Here is a 17,680-nt window from a genome sequence, read left to right on the forward strand (position 1 = left end):
ATACTCAGAGGCCATCATTCAGATTGGTTTGATGGAGTTTTTCAGCACACACCCTTTAGGGTGTTTCAGTTTAGGAATGTTCAGGTTCTACAGTATGTACTTTTAAAAGGGGGAAATAATTGCTATTTTCTCTTCTCAGCTGGTAAACACAAGTGAAAACTTGAGCAAAAGTCGAAAGATTCTCCGTTCAATGTCCAGAAAGTAAGTTTTAAAAAGTCACAAAATTTCTCCTAACTCTAAGACATTAAACAATGAATTGCAAAGGTCCTGATAAAGCAGAGAGAATAAAGTATTATCTTGTAAAAATATCCCAGGACGAAATTGTTAAAATAATATGCTTCACTGACTTTGAGCAGTCAAAAATTTGTCTGCTTTTAATCCCAGCTTACATTCTTCAGAGCACATGGGAGTAATAGATCTTCATGCTTCTTGAAATCTAGTTGTATAAACTTGGTGAGAAAACGGATTTTACAGCTACTGCTTAGTAGTTGCTTTTGGCTCTGCTTGTTCTTCATGGTAGTAAGCCCCTTATCAGGGAGTTCTGTCCTATTAGCAAGAAGTTTTTTTAAAAAAAAAAAATGCTAGTGCAATAAGCAAAAGCTACAGCTGAGCCATGGAACTAGTAGAGGTTTTTCTAAACAGTAGTAAATGCTTTGTCAAACAAGAGGAAATCTTCAATTTAGAGTTACCTTGAACCAGAGATTGGATTCTTTGTGTTAACAGAAGATAACAGCTTCAAAAAGTTTACTACCTTTTTAAATATCCATTTGGGTTGATGGAAGAAGAGAGTAGATAGTGGGATTATATTTCTGCTGTTTTGAAATATGAATCAACCTGATTTCAGAAATAATTTTTCAGGTTGGTGGAGCATTGGACTCTTGATCTCAGGGTCATGAGCTCAAACCCCACATTGGATCCTGAACCTTAAAAAAAAAAAAAAGACATTTCATATTTAATATACATTTCTGTAACTAGCTCTCCTAGAAAAGCCTTTTTTGTTAAAAAATTTTTATTTAAGTAGTCTCTATACCCAATATGGGGCTTGAACTTACAACCCTGAGATCAAGAGTCACATGTTTTTCTTAGTGAGCCAGCAGCCAGGTGCCCCTAGGAAAGCTAGTTTTAAAGTAAGGAATTAACTGCTATTTGAAACCATTTTAGAATCAAGAAACCATTTTTATGCTTTGGTATCTGTTGTCAGGTTTCAACATTTCTGTGAGGTAGTGCTGTCCCTAAGTTAAAGCTGAAAAAAAGCTTTTGAGTTGTCATTTACCAGCTAAAGAACCTTATATATACACATACTTCAGTGGCTGTGTGATCCAACAAAAATTCAGTCTGTCTGATAATATCCAGCCTCAACCTGAGGTCATACTCCGAAGTATTACGAATGGAAAGAAAGAACGGCATCCAGGCTTCTGACTCTTCCTATTTTGCTTCTCTTTGTAGAGTGACAACGAACAAGCTGCTACTTTCCATCGTCATCTTACTGGAGCTGGCCGTCCTAGGGGGCCTGGTTTATTACAAATTCTTTCACAAGCATTGAGCTCCCTAGAGGGAAGAGTTTGTGGACCAGAACTTTGACCCTGTGAATGAATGGGGTTAGGGATGGGGAGTAAGTGTAGTGCTGCTGTGAGGTAACGGTTCAAGGATGCACAATGTAGCTGGACTCTGGGAGGAGGGAGGGGAGACGGAAAACCACTTAACTGTGAAGGAACAGCAACAAGACCAATATGATATACCAAGGTAATAAATGCTGTTTATGACTTCTTTAAATTTACATAGTACTCCAACATATTAATATCCTGTGAACTGGAAAAAAAAAAAACCAAAAAATACCCCCCCAAAATTTACAGTAGTGTTGGTCACCAAAATGGAGAGGGAAAGGAAACTTTACAGTTGTGAAAATGCGTAAATGTTCTCATTAAGGCAATATTGACCCAGACAACCACTTAGTGTCTGTCCCCTCAAATGCCTCGTAATTCTGGAATGCCCATCGTGACAAATGTGTCAGCACACACAATTTCCTAAATTCTCACACGCTCTTCACTTTCTGATTCATCTGGTGAACTGGGAGTAGGAAGTTGGTCATAGACAATGTGCCCTCCCTCCCTTGTCTGACCAAAACTTGAAGCAATCACATCCACTGCCAGGCCTGCTGTAGCCTTGGCCTCTTCCTCGGAAGCAGCCAACTGAGGATTGACTTCAACAAGATCCAGTGCTGACAGCAATCCTGAAAGAACAAAGCATGACAAAACCTTACAAGATTCCCCAGCTGCTCCTTTCAGTGAGGGTCATCCCACTAGACAGAACAGGCCAAGGTAAAAAGTCATTTTCTACTATTAAAATTACCTACAGTCGGGGAGCCCCTTATACCTACCTCATCTTGGGCATGAATTTAAGTTCAAACACTATATACTAGAGTAAGATTAAAATCAATCATCCCTGTTCAACTAACAGAATAGGCATAGCTGTCAGGCTTTCTGTCTGAGAGAAGGAAAGAGCCTGTGAGGAGGAGGTAGGATTTTTCAGCCTACTTGTTGGGGAAATGTGTGCCATGTCTAGTATTACTAGGAACCTTCCAGATGTCTGTATATAGTTGTGTGAAGAGATCTTTTGAACTGTTCCCCATTATTCTGACAGTATATCTCTTAAGGCACCACATGGCCCTGAAGTATAGTTATTAGGGCATATCTTAGTCTCACCCCTACAAGTCTAAGGGCAGGTATCCTGTCTGACAAGATTTTTAGGTCTCCATCATACTGACCCAGTATCTTGCACTTAGTCAAGGGAAACTTGGCCATACACTAATCTGGACTTGTTACCTTCTGTTGGGGCTTAAGAACTTGTACTACAGGGTCTGAGAAGGGAAGAGTAGACCCAAAGAACCTACCCAGACATGCCTTCTACTCCCTACCCCCAACACACAAGCCCTACTTCTCTGAGGTACTTTTTCGTTGGTTATTCTGGATGAAGTTAATCTACCTCTTCGAGTCATTTGAACATAGTAGTATTGGAAAATACAAGTATGAGTATACTTAGACCACTTAGGGTGGCCATGAAGCCTGGAAACATGAGTGTATATACCTACTGATTTATTGATATTATAGTATAGTACATGATATGCTCAGTGCCATTACATTTGTTCAGTGTACAATCCTTTATTAGCGATGTGTAGTTCAATGCAATGAGCAGGCATGTTACTGCAGCATTTTCACCAGTTCCTGTGCAAGCATCTGGGTCTCTGATGATTTGTGTGCCTGATTTCCACTGACTAAACCGGAATCTTTGGTGTAGCCCAGAAGTAATCCACAGGGTTTGAGCTATTAAAAATAGGGGCACCTGGGTGGCTCAGTTGAGCATCCAACTCTTGATTTTGGCTCAGGTCATGATGTCACAGTTTGTGAGATTGAGCCCCGTGTTAGGTTCTGTACTGACAGCATCGAGCCTCCTTGGGATGCTCTCTCTCCACCCCTCCCTCCCTCTCTCTCTCTCTCTGTCTCAAAATAAATAAACTTCAAAAAAATAAATAGGGGCACCTGGGTGGCTTAGTTGTTTAAGCATCTGACTCTTGGCTTTGGCTCAGGTTATGATCACACAGTTTCAGGAGTTCGACCCCACATTGGGCTCTATGCTGACAGTGCAGAGCCTACTTGGGATTCTCTGTCTCCCTCTCTCTGTCCATCCCACCTTCACTCAAGCTGTCTTGGTCTCTCTCAAAATAAATAAGCTTAAAAAAAAAGTTTAAAAAATTAAATTATCAAGCTCTAGTATAAGGCTAATCCTATATGAAAGGACCCAAGATACTGTCCAACTTTGAAATATCTTCCAGAAGGGTTAACTCCACCTTCTCAACTCCAAGTGAACTTTTAATGTCAGGGTAAAAATTATAGCTTCTTGACCTTACTTTTTAATTTTAGCCTTTAGACAATTCACATCAGTTTGGCGGGTTATTCAGTATTACCTTTGCATATTTTGGTATGACTCAAGTCCAAATATGCCTCTAAATGACTATCCCTTATTAGCCTGACCATATGACTTTCAGTTATAAAAGTTTAAGAAAAACAGTATCTGTAATGTCATGGCATAGTAGAAAAAAATCTTTTGGCATGCAAGAGGTGTCAGCATATTTACATAGTTAACAGAATGAACACTTCTTACCTGTATTGTGTATTTCCTCTGTGATATACATGCCTTCTCGATAGGTCAGTCCTCCTACGACAGGAGTTCCTGTGGCTGGAGCCAGTGTAGGGTCAAATGCATCAATATCAAAACTCAGATGGATTGGCCTCTGGCTTCTTGAAAGGAAGAGGATAAAAGAATAATCATTTGGGTGTACCTGGACACTGATCCTTCCTACAGTTTCAGCTCTTTGATTTTGTTGCTATTAAGTCCTGGTATTTGCTAATACAGCAGATTTCCAGGTTTCCTGTTCTGGAAGTTACTGTGTATTACCATGTTAGCTTCCTACACACCACTTCATAATTTTGCCTTTTGTTCTGTGTGCCTCAGACAGGCTAACTGCAATTTATATTTCTGACTTTAACCTAGGCATTAGAGCCTTTCACATTAACAACTGTCAATAGAGGGAGTTCTTCACTTTCCTAGGAGATTGATCTAGGTTACAGTTGCTTAGTCTCTCCACATAAGAGCAGCTGAACAATTAAGTTTTGCAGATTTGATGTCTGCAATCTTATCTCCCAATTCTAATTTCAGTTTCGCCCAGGTTTCCAAGAGTAGAAACTAGCATACAACACCTATATGCTAGATAACTAAATTTCTTAACAGCTTAATGTAATTGCTACCTGGTAGTATGCCATTAATCACCTGAAAATAAAGACTCTGCACTGGGAAAATGCTCTTATAATTAGCATCTGATTGGCATTCATATACCATCTTTCTATAAATTTGCTCAATATAAAACTTTCAGATGAAGCAATTGTGAGCTTAGGAAAGAATGGGACAACTGAATGAACCCTTCTTATCTCAAAAGATAAGAATTAAAAATGGACTTAAAACTTTATGAGAGACAGAGGAGTTGGCAATGACTTCAAGGCAACCCCCTCCTAATCCCAGAGGAAGAATATGACCTATGTTTCATATTCTCCCTTTCCAAATTATTTGAATTTTTTGTATTTGTACATATTTGGCTTTTATTTTTAAAAAGCTGCTATCTTCAAGACATGTGCTAAAGTGTGCTCATTGGGAGTCTGCCCTATTCCCTTGGGGACTTTTCCCTTTGGAAGTAGACATCTGCTGTAGTTACTTACTTGCCAATTAGCAGATCAAACGTCTGTTCCATAACCTTCTGGATACCAAGTCGATCTATGTCTCTCATGGAAAAATACTGGATATCATATTTCTTTAAAATAAAACTGGATGAGATATAAAGGAAGGAGTCCTTAGTTTAAAGAACATTTTTAATCAAATCCTTGTTGGGGTGGGATTGGGGGTGAGATGGTCTCTATAGTGACATACAACAGGTTAAGACAAGGAACAGTCTTATCAAAAGGAACATGAATGTCTGAGAGAGGCCAGAAGCTTAACACCAGTGTATCAACTTACTGCTCAGGAGGGTCCACATCTCTTAGACCAATATACACGATACTTGGGGAAGAGATACAAGGTTTGATCCAAGAAAATCCTGGGAGTTGTGGTACCTGTCAAAAAAAGGATGAACAAGAGTCCTCAAGAATTCTTGGTCTCACCAAGATAATTACCATGCGCTTCTCAATTTATCCAGGCTGCTTTCTCCTCCTACCTACAAGATATGCTTAAAGCAGCATAAGACACACTTGATCTGGGAAAAAACTGATAGAAGTGGAAATGATTCAGAAGGCAGGCAGCTGAAGAACACAGATTTCCCAGAATAAAAAAAAAATTCTCCTAAGGTGGCCACGGTTTCTCATTAACTTACCTAAATAACAGGAATACTGCTGATTAGCCCTTTTCCACCCCTTTGTACATTTCTGAATTGTTTACAGAATGGTTCCTGAAATAAAACCCAGTTGCCATCTTAAGTTGCCTACAGCCAAAACACAAATTCTACCTAATGAATAACTTTTGTACCATCCTGGTTTAATTTAGTCCCTCACCGAGAGGAAGGATATACAGATTCTAGTCTATGCCTAACATGGACTCCCATGTTTTTTCTGAACAGCCTAAGAAAATATTACCTAGAGGTAATCATAATTTTGCTTTCCTCTGGACCATTGGGTCTGAGAGTGAAGCAGGCCTGGGAGCCTCTAACCAAGGAGCCCTCGTGCTGTGGGTATATCAATTACTAGAGTTACTATCCACTGCCACTTTCCTTTCTTGCAAGATTATGACACACCCTCTCCCTCCCCCAAAGCAGGGACCATATCCTAGTCCTCTTTATATCCCTAGCATCTAGTAGACTGCTTGGCCCATAATGATAATTGGAGAACAGATGAAGGAATACTAAACATTTCTACCACCACTATCAACCCATCCTTCACAGAAACCTTACTGAACTAGTTCCTCAAAGCCCCAGCATAATCCATGCAAGCCATTCAATTTTTCATCTCAGCCCACTGACCTTGTCCTGTAGTTCTCTGAGAAGAAATGAAACTGGCTGTCCATGGAGATTTCCAGATGAAGTGGTGAGGGGTGTATTGATGTCAGCATGGGCATCAACCCAGATCACACAAAGGTCTGGGCAGTGTCGGGCGTGGCCACTAATGGTACCAATTGCCAGGCTACAAGAAACAAAAACGATAGTCGAGGCCCCCTCTGCTTGGCAAACATCACCAATAACAAATATCAAGTCAGTGTAACTCACACTTTGTCCTCAGGGCAAAGTCAGGGCCCCAGACTACGGCTGGATTTGGATGACCAACAGTCCTGGGCCTGTAGTTCCCAAAGATTAACCTTGAGTGAGTTTGACAGGGAGAAATGGAAGGTTCCAAAGATTTCAAAACTTGTTAACTGGTTATCCTTCTAGTTTGACAGAGGTCATTGCTTCCCCCCACATCCCTAAAATTTGATATTAGCCCTGGCCCAGAAAAGGACCTCAAATATATGTTCAATGAATGAAACCCAGTTAAGTGGTATGCTCTATATGGAGCAACTCAAAAATATTTCTAAATACTTCTTAAGGAAGACCAGGGAGATGTCATTAATTTCAAAGAATCCGTTATTTAAGGCAAAAAAAAAAAAATACATTAACTTTTTAAGGATAAAAATTAGCATTATAGCTTTTTAGAAAGATTATGATGTGCTACTTCCTCAAAGGAAAAGTCAAAATTGCTAAAGACATTAAAGTAACAGGGGAACCCAACTAAAGACCTCATTTATTAGAGCACTAAATATTTATTTGCTTGTTTTCTGTATATTAGCATGGCATTGAGGTATCAGTGGGTTTTTTTTGTTTTGTTTTGTTTTTGCCTTTCCTTGTCCTGGGACGCTGTGTACATTGGCTAACTGTCCTCTATCTTGATGGTAGGAATAGAGCTGATGAAATTGTGGTTGCAAAGCTGCCCAGCTTCCCAGTAACCAAAGAATTTGACATAGGTGGGAAGTGCAGCTTAAGCATTTTAGGAACTAACTATAGCTATACTTCTTGGTCAGTATAGCATCAAACAGCATTTTAAGCTTTTTGAGGGATAGCATGGTCTAGTGTGAAAAGCAGTGGATTAAGTCAGAATACGGTTTTGTTTTGTTTTGTTTTTCCAGAAAGCTGTGATCTAGCAGAAGTCATCTAGTTTTTCTAGACCATTAACTTTTCTGTAAGAGAGGGATAATAATCTTGGCTTAAATCAGAGATAGTTTGATGTCTAAGACCATAGTTTGTGTCATATTGTGTAAAAGGAGCAGGGTGACCTAAAGATACCTCCTTCTTTTAAAATGTTCAGTAGCTATTCAATATGTACACTCCTTCCTTCCTTTCTAGAATCTTCCAGATAGCCTTGGTTTTAGCACTGAACAGGAAATTGGGAACAGTGAAAAGGGTTGCAATGTAGATAACTACAGAAAAAAGAAAAGCCAATTATGATAATCACCTTGATAAGCAGTTCCCAAATAGATAACCCAAAGAAAGTCAATATAAATGAATTTCGAGAGAGAACACAGAGCTAAAAGGAAGAAGGCCCACTCTGGTTGATTTAACTGGATCACTGTAGAGAACCCAGACTACTCTCTTATCCTACCTGAAATTTTTTATTCCTAATGAGGAGATCTACCTGCATTTCCAGTTGTAACAAAGATTGAACTTCTGTTAAGTGATCTCAGAAGTTCTCTGTGCTAGATTGACTCTCAAAAGTTAATTGCCTTCAGAAGTCCCCCTGAATTTGAATCTCACCTCTGCTACTTCCTGGCTGTAGAAGTTGGGTAAATTATCTGACCTCTTTCCCTCAGTGTTCCTAGCAGATTAGATAAAACTATATCTGCTTCATGGTGTTAGCATGAAGATTAAATGAGGATCTATATGAAGTGCTCAGTACCTACTAGTACTTTTTTTTTAATTTTTTTTTTTTAATGTTTTATTTCTAGGAGAGAGAGAGAGACAGCGTGAGCAGGGGAGGGTCAGAGAGAGAGGGAGTCACAGATTGAAACAGGCTCCAGGCTCTGAGCCGGCAGTCAGCACAGAGCCCGACGCCAGGCTCGAACCCACGAACCGCGAGATCATGACCTAAGTGAAAGTCGGACGCTTAACCGACTAAGCCACCCAGGCGCCCCTCAGTACCCTAGTACTTTAATGCCGGTTTTCTTTGTACCAAAAACGTTCATTACTTAGCTCAAATAGGACTGCTCTGGTCCAGAATGAGCTCTTCTTTCTCTGAAATTCTATAGAATTCAATTTTTTTTTCATCCCATGTGTATTTATTTCATCTAGTCTTAGTAAATCACAATCCCCGCAGTCCCTAGCCCTAGTTGAGAACACACCAAGCAGTGCTCAATAAAGTACATGCTGATTCACTAAGAGAAAGATCCTAGAGTCCATACTATGAAGGTAGAGAATATATTCACATGACAAGTGGAGAATCTGAACATACTAACAAAAATGCTTTAATGTATCCTTCCATTTCTCTCAAATAGCCAAATGGAAGTCATAAGAGAGAAGCATGAAACATGAACACACTGTGTCTAAAAAGTTTGCTTAGTCTATCTCTGAATGTGTCCTCCTACAATGTGACCTACAATGAAAACCATAGGTACCTCCAGCAACTCAGAATCTTAGAGATCTTAAGAAACTATTATGCACAATCATACCCTAAAAATTCTGAAGGGTTTTTTACTTTTAAGTGAGGAAGAAGACAAGCTAACTCATTAGGCCTAGGCACCATACTATCCAGCTCCTCCATCACCCCTGGATCCAAGCTTACCTGTGGTCTCCTCCTACTGTGACACAGCTGTAGCCACCCGACACAGCTCTACTAACCACCTCAGCCAATTCCTGGTTGGCAAGGCCCACTGAGCGAGGATTCACGATCAGGTTGTTGTAGAGATCATCTTTAGGGACTGGAGTAAAACTCAAATCTCCAAAATCTTTTAGGTGGCAGCCTGAGAACAAATTGGGGATGAGAAGATTAATTGTATATGTTATTCCAACTCTTACTGGCCTGGGCCACAAATAAGAGCTTGTGACAAAGTGCACAGCACACTCATTTTGCCACAGTAAAACTGTGTCACATAACTGTGGCAGGACTGTCACATGATTATCTCAGTCCTCCCAGCCATTGTGTGGGGGTAGATCCTATTAGGAACACCATTTTGCAGACAAAAAAGCTGGGTTGTGGAAAAAGAAGCCCAGAAAACATTCACTGACTTAACCTAACAATCACAAAATTAGTATCAATTAGACCTCAGATATCCCAGAGTTCTAAAGTGAAAGTAAAATACCAAATATGAACCAATAGGATTTAAAGAAAATTAAGTACTATTAATTTAGAGCAAAAATACATAGAAATGTTCATGTCATAAACTGAAGACTCTCTGTTCCCCTCTCCCTGCCCCTCCCTTGCTTGCACTCTCCCAAAAAATAAATATAAAAAAAAAAATTAGACCTTTTCTAAAAAGCTGAAAGGTTGGTGGAAATGGAGAAGGAGCAGCGAACCTCTCACAGGTTCACCTACTGCAGCCAGCACCTAGGCCAGCTGCTGGACACATCCTCCGAGCAGCTGACTCAGTGATGCAGACAGGCGGTGGAAGCAGCACTCGCTCCCAGAGCACCTGCAGAGAAAACCAAGAGGCACTGCCTACAGAGAAGCCGGAGATGGTGAATACACACAGCTCCTAGACAGCAACGTCCTGCGCAAGATGGTAGGCAGCATGGCGGGCCATCTCCAACAGCAAGGCCTTCACCCAGGTGGATATCAAACCCAAGATGATCAGCCACTACCTAGGGGAGTACTCTCCAACCTACAAGCCCATGAACATGGGGCCCCAGCACTGGGGCCACCCACTCCAGCTTAATTCCCCTCAAGTAGCCTCTTAGACCAATAAAAGCACAGACTTCTCTTAAAAATATTTTTCTTGGGGGGAGCACCTGGCTGGCTCAGAGGGGCATGCCGGTCTTGATCTCAGTTATGAGTTTGAGCCCCACTTTGGGTGCAGAGATTACTTAAAATCTTAAAATTTTTTTAAATTTTGAAATAACTAGTGATATATTCTGACAATATGCTATAATATTTTTGCTTAGATTTCACATTTTCCAAAGAATTATGACACCAGTCATTATATGTTAATTTTTACCTTAGCGTAAGTACCAGTCTTGCCATGTAACCAATTATATCAGTCAATTGGTTGGATGCCATAAAGGGTTAGGACTAAGTAATTCAACTCTATCATGAACAGATCTGAACTATCAGAGAACATAATGTTACCATAGATTGTATCCTTAAGGTCCTGCTTCTCAAACTGGAGACTAGGTATGTGGGGGAGAGGGGGGAAACAGTCACAGGATAGTAATTCTGGCAGAGATTTGTGTTAAAGATTTGGATTAGACCAGCACGGACCCATCTTGAATTTAAATTGTACAGTTTTGAGCTTTACTTCTTGAGCCCATTCTCGACTCAAAGTAAACAACTGAGAGAATGTAAAAATTTGAGAAGCAATGGCCTGTAACATAAGGCCAACCAAGAGATCACTACTAAAAGGGATATTGGAAGCAAAATAGAAAACTTATTTCCAAAATTAAGATACAGCTATAGCTGCAGAATTCTGTATGTATCTTTTGGTCATTGCACTTTATAATCCTATAAAAACACCCAGAGAAGATCTGGAAAACTTAACATACTGAAGGCAGAGAAGAATATGAGAAACCAAAATCATTGGGATACAAGATAAAAAATATGACCATATAGAATATTATAAAAATCTTTTAAGAAAAAGCCATAAGGGATATACACCTTACAAGATCTCACTACAGGGGCACAGTTTAGATTTAATAGAAACTTTAAGTCAGTATCAAGTCTTGCTGTTGGCAACAGTCTTGGGCTGGACAGACTTTGAATCTCCATACCTACACTTGCTGTATCTGTGTTTATCTCTGCACTCCCTTATGCTACATCAAGCATGTAGGTTCTTCATGGGTATAAGACATCAGGGCATATCTGGTGTAGATATGCATATCTGGCATATACTAGGTATAGAATTAGAAAAGGTTTATTATCTAATTAAATAATGTTAATATTAACTAACTTTTGAAGACTACTTTACCTCACTTCACAGGACAAATAAATACATAGGAATCAACCCAGTGGATAAGTGACAGAACTTGGAGAACATCCAAGTCCAATCATGGAACCTGTAGACTCCAGTAAGCATGACAGAATACAGTACTCAGCTCACTGACTTACCAGAAAAAAGCTGCAGAAAGCCTATAGAAGAAACTTAAGAGAATTTGGCAGCCTTAAAGAATACTCTCCAAGAAGTCCGACTTAGTTTCATAAAGGGATTTTGCTCATTACGTGTGTAACTCCATGAAGCAGGTCACCAGATTAATTTACAGCCCAGAGAGTGGGTTCTTCTAAGATTACCTAACTCCATTTGCTCTCCTTCCTTACTCACCAAACAGCCTCCTCTGCTTATTCACTTAGTTTCCCTGTTGCCCTATACCAGCAAGACCGGCCTCCTAACAGGGGATGTTGGAAGGACTATTGCTTACCATAATTTTGATTGGGCATTTTGGTTTATACATCATGGTTAACAAGACTCTCTGGACTGGAAAGCCTGATAAGCTCTGCACATATCTAGATTTCTGTTCCTAACTAACTGGAAAAGATCTATGCACTCCTATGTTCACTGCAGCGTTTTTACGATAGCCAAGACAACTTAAGTGTCCACAGATGAATGGGTAAAGATGAGGTGATGTATACACATACAATGACATATTACTCAGCCATAAAATCTTGCCCTTTGCAACAACATGGACAGACTTAAAGGGCGTTATGCTAAATGAAATAAGACGGAAAGATCATACTGTATGACTTCACTTGTATGTGGAATTTAAAACACGGAAGGAGACTCAAATAGAGAACTCAGTTGCCAGAGATACGGGGTGGAGGGATGGACAAAGAAGGTGAAGGGAATTAAGGGGTACACAAACTTGTGGTTATAAAATAAGCCATGGAGATTAAAAGTACGGCAAAGGATATAGTCAATAATATAATAATGTTTGGTGCCAGGTGGGAACTACACTTATCACGTATATACAGAATTGTCAGATCACCGTGTTATGTACCTAAAATTAATATTGTGTGTCAACTATAATTCAATAATAAAATTTAAATGAAACAGACCCTTCTGTTCCTGGGTCCACAAAGCTGAGGACCAGAACCCCTGAAGGGATTAATATTCTGAAAGGCCCTGCCTGAGTTGCCTACCCTGTAGAACTCCCATTTCTGCTTTTTATTTTCCAAAAAGTGCAAGGACAAGGACTGTTAAGGGAATGAAAGGAAATTCAGCAGGGACTGGGGGAATAGGGGTCAAGAAAGATTCCCACATCAAGTAAAGTTTGTACCAGCACTGTGTTGCTCTTTTCATTGTTTTCTTTCCTTACTGGTATTAAAATTTCTGTAAAATTTATAAGGAAGTGTCTAATGGTTAAAGTCCCTACCCCACTTCCCAGGCTTGATGACTACATCTTTGCAGAACTCTGTGCATAAACATAATTCATACTTTTTGTTTTTAAGTAGGCTTCCACCCAGTGTGGAGCCCAGTGGGGGCTTGAACCCACGGCCCTGAGATCAAGACCTGAGCTGAGATGGAGTCAGATGCTTAACTAAGCCTCTCAGGCGCCCCTATACTATTCTTTTAAATAAGGTTGCTGGAGTAGGCTTAACTGCTGTAAGTAACCGTCCCCCAAACAACAGCTCAAACACAGTAAATTGGTTTCTTGTTCCTTTAACATCCAGGGTGGATACAATAGGTCAGTAGGAGGCTTTCCTTCATGCAGTGATTCAGAGACCACGCTCCTGGCTTGTGGTTCTGCCGTAACTAGGGCTTTGCCATCTGTGTGGCTAAGGTTGGGTCTCCCCAGGGTCAAGGCAGCAGCAGAAGAAAGTCTTGAAAAGGCAAACTTCTACTTTTATTTATTTATTTATTTTAAATGTTTTATTTATTTCTAGGAGAGAGACAGCATGAGTAGGGGAGGGTCAGAGAGAGAGGGAGTCACAGACTCTGAAACAGCCTCCAGGCTCTGAGCTGGCAGTCAGCACAGAGCCTGACGCGGGGCTCGAACCCACGAACCGCGAGATCATGACCTAAGCGAAAGTCGGACGCTTAACCGACTAAGCCACCCAGGCGCCCCAGCAAACTTCTACTTTTAAAGACCCTGGCCTACAAGTGGCACATCACACCCGCTCACATGGCACTGGTCAGCAAATCAGGTCTCACTTCTGTCCAGAAAAGGAGGATGAATTTTGGTGAACAGCTTGCAATCCCTGCTGCAAGGAATACTTTTAATTTCGACTGCCACAGATTTTAAGTGATTAAGAACTCAAGAATCTTGGGGAGCCTCGGTGGCTCACGCAGCTGAGCATCTGACCTCGGCTCAGGTCAGGATCTCGCAGTGTGTGAGGTTCAAGCCTCACGTCAGGCTCTATGTTGACTGTGTGGAGCCGGGAGCCTGCTTCAGATTCTGGATCTCCCGCTTTCTTTGCCCCTCCCCTGGAGAAGAGCCCAGGGGTTTATAAACAGGGAACAAGGTTCTGAAAGAAGAAATGCATAAGCCAGGTTTGGAAACAGCAGAGCAATTTAACAGAAATGGGAAGTTTGCATATTGGAGCAGTAATGCAGAGGAGGCTGAAGAGAACATTAATTGTAACCCAAGGGCCAGGCATTTTTCAGGAGTGGGGAGGCTGAAGGGAGGTTTTTTTATTTTTTTTGTAAGAACAGGATGAACAGAGTAATAATGAAGCTATTACTTTATCTGAGTGCTATGTCAAATTCTTCCAGCTCAAAAGTCACAAAAAGTGGCCTCACTAAATTTTAGAGAGCCTCAGAGTCCTAGTGAAGAGCAAATATTATAACATGGAAAGAGCATCTGCCTGTGATGCTTGAGGCAGCTGTCCCTTTGTCGGACTGTTTGTGTTTTGGGTCAACTCCTCTGCAAGTCTTCATCAGAGGAGACCTCAGGTTTCATTGGCGCACTTCCTTCTACGAAGGCACTACAGGACAGAATGAACCCGACTTCAAAGATACTCTTGTGATAAACAGATTTAGAACCAACTTGAAAGGGCTCTCATTTTTCACTTGCAGTGGACAAGAAGCAAACCTCCACAGATACTAGCACAGGCTCACTGCTTCTCTCTCCAGTGCTGATAATAAAAATACACCGAATACTACTCTGATCTTTTAGGCCCAAAGGTTACCTTTGGCCTTGATAAACCTCTCTAGGCTCCATCAGAGTGGAACGAGAACACAAGTGCATCAACAGAATGATGTGACCAACTGGTGGGGAAGAATTCAAAACAGCCCTACCTGACCTTAGCAGTATCTGTGGACAGCACTTCTATTTCAGGTCTCTGATCATTAAGGAATCCCTGAAGGAAGCCAGTGACAGGAAAGGAGGAAAAATAAAATTGACTGTCTCCATACGCCATACCGTGCTGGATGTGTTACAGATAGCTGCTAACCGTCATGTCCTCCTGCTTTCGTCATCCACACGCTTAAGAGGAAGAAATCCCGCAAAATTAATAGCTCTGTGTAGGACAAACCTGAATCACTCTTAGGGTAGAGGCTCACAGAAGGCAATGTTCACACAAAGGTAACATTTCGACAACATTTCCCCATTCTGCCACTGCTGACTTGCACTCACAGGGAGCTCCGACTGCTTCCAAGCTCCCAGCAAGTGGAGAGATGGGTTCAGAAGGGCGCTGGCACCCGGGAGAGTCTACCACACCACAGGCAGCCCACTGGCAGAACAACAGAGTTTTGAGAAAAGCTAGGGACCTATTACTGTGCCGGTTTTCAAACTATCCCTGAATAGAATGGCATGTTTATTATGACTTGTCAGGAATAACAAGTCAGTGAAACTTGGAGAAATACAAGACTCAGGGATCTCATTTAATGCTGGGAGAATATTAACACTAATGGCTTTTAAAGCTGTAGAGATATAGCTACATGAAGATTTAGCACCACACAAAGGGAATTCCTGGCATTATAAAGGGATGTAATTGGGAATCCTTAGAACCTCAAAAGTGTACCTGGAAAACCAGCTTATTGAAAACAAAGTTGCAATGTTACCAGAGGTCTACATTAGGGAAAGAAGGCCAGTTACTTTAGGCTACTTGAAATAAGAATTTCTCTTACCTCTAAAATGTAATTTGGGTAATGACCTTTGAAGAGACTATTATTTAAGGTAAACTCATTTGATTACCAGTAAGAAAATGGAGAGGCTTGGGGCGCCTGGGTGGCTCAGTCGGTTAAGCGTCCAACTTCGACAGGTCATGATCTCACAGTTTGTGGGTTTGAGCCCCATGTTGGGCTCTGTGCTGACAGCTCAGAGCCTGGAGCCTGTTTCAGATTCTGTGTCTCCCTCTCTCTCTGACCCTCCCCTGTTCATGCTGTCTCTCTCTCTCTCAGAAATAAAACATTAATTAAAAAAAAGAAAATGGAGAGGCCTGCATTTTTATTTAGTGCATTTAACTGCCAGAGGCTGTACAACCATGTGTCCTGGAGGCCTCTAAAAATCTGCTCTTTTTCTTAGACTCAGTATCCAAAATAAATTGAGTGCATTAGGAAAGAAATCCTATCACGCAGAGAACAGTATTTGTCGTAGTTCACTCTCTGAGTCTGAGGAGGCTGCTTCAACCAGGACTCCCAACACCTCCTTCCTCCCCACCCAGTTCTGAGGCAGAGAGGAGCATGGCTGAGGAAGACCAGGGCAGGGTAAGTGGCATTGGCCTGAGGACAGAAGGTGACCCAACCAGGCCAGTCATTTTAGACATGTCCATCTAACACGTACCTCAAGATCAAAAGATATAAACATGGTATCAAAAGATGCCTTTGCATGAATGTGATCCTTAATTAAAAAAATCCAAATACAGCACTCAAAACTTTAGTTCAAGACACGCAACTTAGAGGACCTGCAGCACCATTTATAGCTTTCTTGCTAATTGGTTCTCTGGCTACATCTGTCCTAAAGGAAAACAGACTATCACTGTCTACAGATAAGCTTAGTAGTGTATGCCCTCTAATGCCTTTAGATCATGGTGAACCAGCTCAGACCTTCTGAGGTGGACTGTTAGCTGACGGCACCCCAGCAGCCTGTTTCCAGCACAGACAGGATCGAGGTGAAGAGGAGAGTTCCTCTGGCTTCACAAGTCACAGCAACGTAACCATTTTCCCCTCATTCAGAACAAGACTGTTGAGCTTCCCTGGAAGAGAGATCTGCCATTGTCAGCATGCTAACAAACTTCAGCCTGCTCCAGTTACAACCTCAGGAAGAGACAGTGACAATCCCAGGGGGTAACAAACTGCTCTTCAGAATATGTAGAATATGTAATCTTTTTTAGGTTCTTGATATTCTACCTCGTTCCAGAAAGGACTTAAAGGGAAACACATCAGGCTAGTGATGACAGCGTTGCCAGTTAACAGTTCTGACGTACCGCTCCCTTGTCCCGGACCCTGGGCTGGCTTCCTGGTGAGTGTTCCCAAGAACCTCAAACCAGACAGACTGCATTCCAGACCACTCTGGGCTGAAAGCAGAGTGCCCACAAGATGGCCAGAAGTGCCACAACAGATGCAAAAGGAAGAATCCTTGCCCTCCGGCCCCTAACTTCCTAAAAGAGTCAAGATCTCCAACCAAGTTTAGTTCCTGAGCTCGCCCTATCTCACGCGCTTTCCAGGAGTATTAAGTGAGATAACAAGGAAAAGCCTACACATGCTAAGGATTATGTATTAGTTCAACTGGGTGAAGCACCTTTGTGGTTTGTCTCCCCGCCCTACCCTTTTCCTTGAAACTGATGGTGTAACCCAAGACTTCCCAAAACCTGTCTGTAATAGGACTATGTCATTTTGATAAAATCAGTTTCTGGTGAAAAACAGCAAACACAAGCCCACTGATTTCTCATTGAAATGGCTCCTATAGAGTCCGGTTCTCACAACTTGAATCGTCCACATCTCCTATAAAAGAATATAAAGGCAAAACCAATTAATCTTGGAACACCAATTCTCTGAAGCCCTAACCACAATGCCACACCCTGCTGTGACTTAATTC

General features: G+C 41.3%; 2 protein-coding genes across 2 annotated transcripts in view; one reads left to right on the top strand and one right to left on the bottom strand.

The window, feature by feature from the left end:
- The window catches only part of VTI1B (vesicle transport through interaction with t-SNAREs 1B), a 28,853-nt gene extending 27,076 nt beyond the window's left edge, over positions 1 to 1,777 (top strand). Inside the window, exons 5-6 of the mRNA XM_077767120.1 lie at positions 140 to 201; positions 1,447 to 1,777. Coding sequence (XP_077623246.1) covers positions 140 to 201; positions 1,447 to 1,543 — 159 coding nt within the window. The 3' untranslated portion in view covers positions 1,544 to 1,777. The remainder of the gene's footprint in view (positions 1 to 139; positions 202 to 1,446) is intronic.
- A 178-nt stretch (positions 1,778 to 1,955) lies between these two features.
- Positions 1,956 to 17,680, bottom strand: part of ARG2 (arginase 2) — a 28,945-nt gene continuing 13,220 nt past the window's right edge. Inside the window, exons 3-8 of the mRNA XM_077767119.1 lie at positions 9,342 to 9,519; positions 6,557 to 6,716; positions 5,563 to 5,657; positions 5,268 to 5,372; positions 4,159 to 4,295; positions 1,956 to 2,230 (exon numbers count right to left, since the gene is read on the bottom strand). Coding sequence (XP_077623245.1) covers positions 2,025 to 2,230; positions 4,159 to 4,295; positions 5,268 to 5,372; positions 5,563 to 5,657; positions 6,557 to 6,716; positions 9,342 to 9,519 — 881 coding nt within the window. The 3' untranslated portion in view covers positions 1,956 to 2,024. The remainder of the gene's footprint in view (positions 2,231 to 4,158; positions 4,296 to 5,267; positions 5,373 to 5,562; positions 5,658 to 6,556; positions 6,717 to 9,341; positions 9,520 to 17,680) is intronic.

This window comes from Crocuta crocuta, unplaced genomic scaffold (genome assembly GCF_008692635.1).
Source record: "Crocuta crocuta isolate KB4526 unplaced genomic scaffold, BGI_CrCroc_1.0 scaffold55, whole genome shotgun sequence".
Lineage (NCBI taxonomy): Eukaryota > Metazoa > Chordata > Mammalia > Carnivora > Hyaenidae > Crocuta > Crocuta crocuta.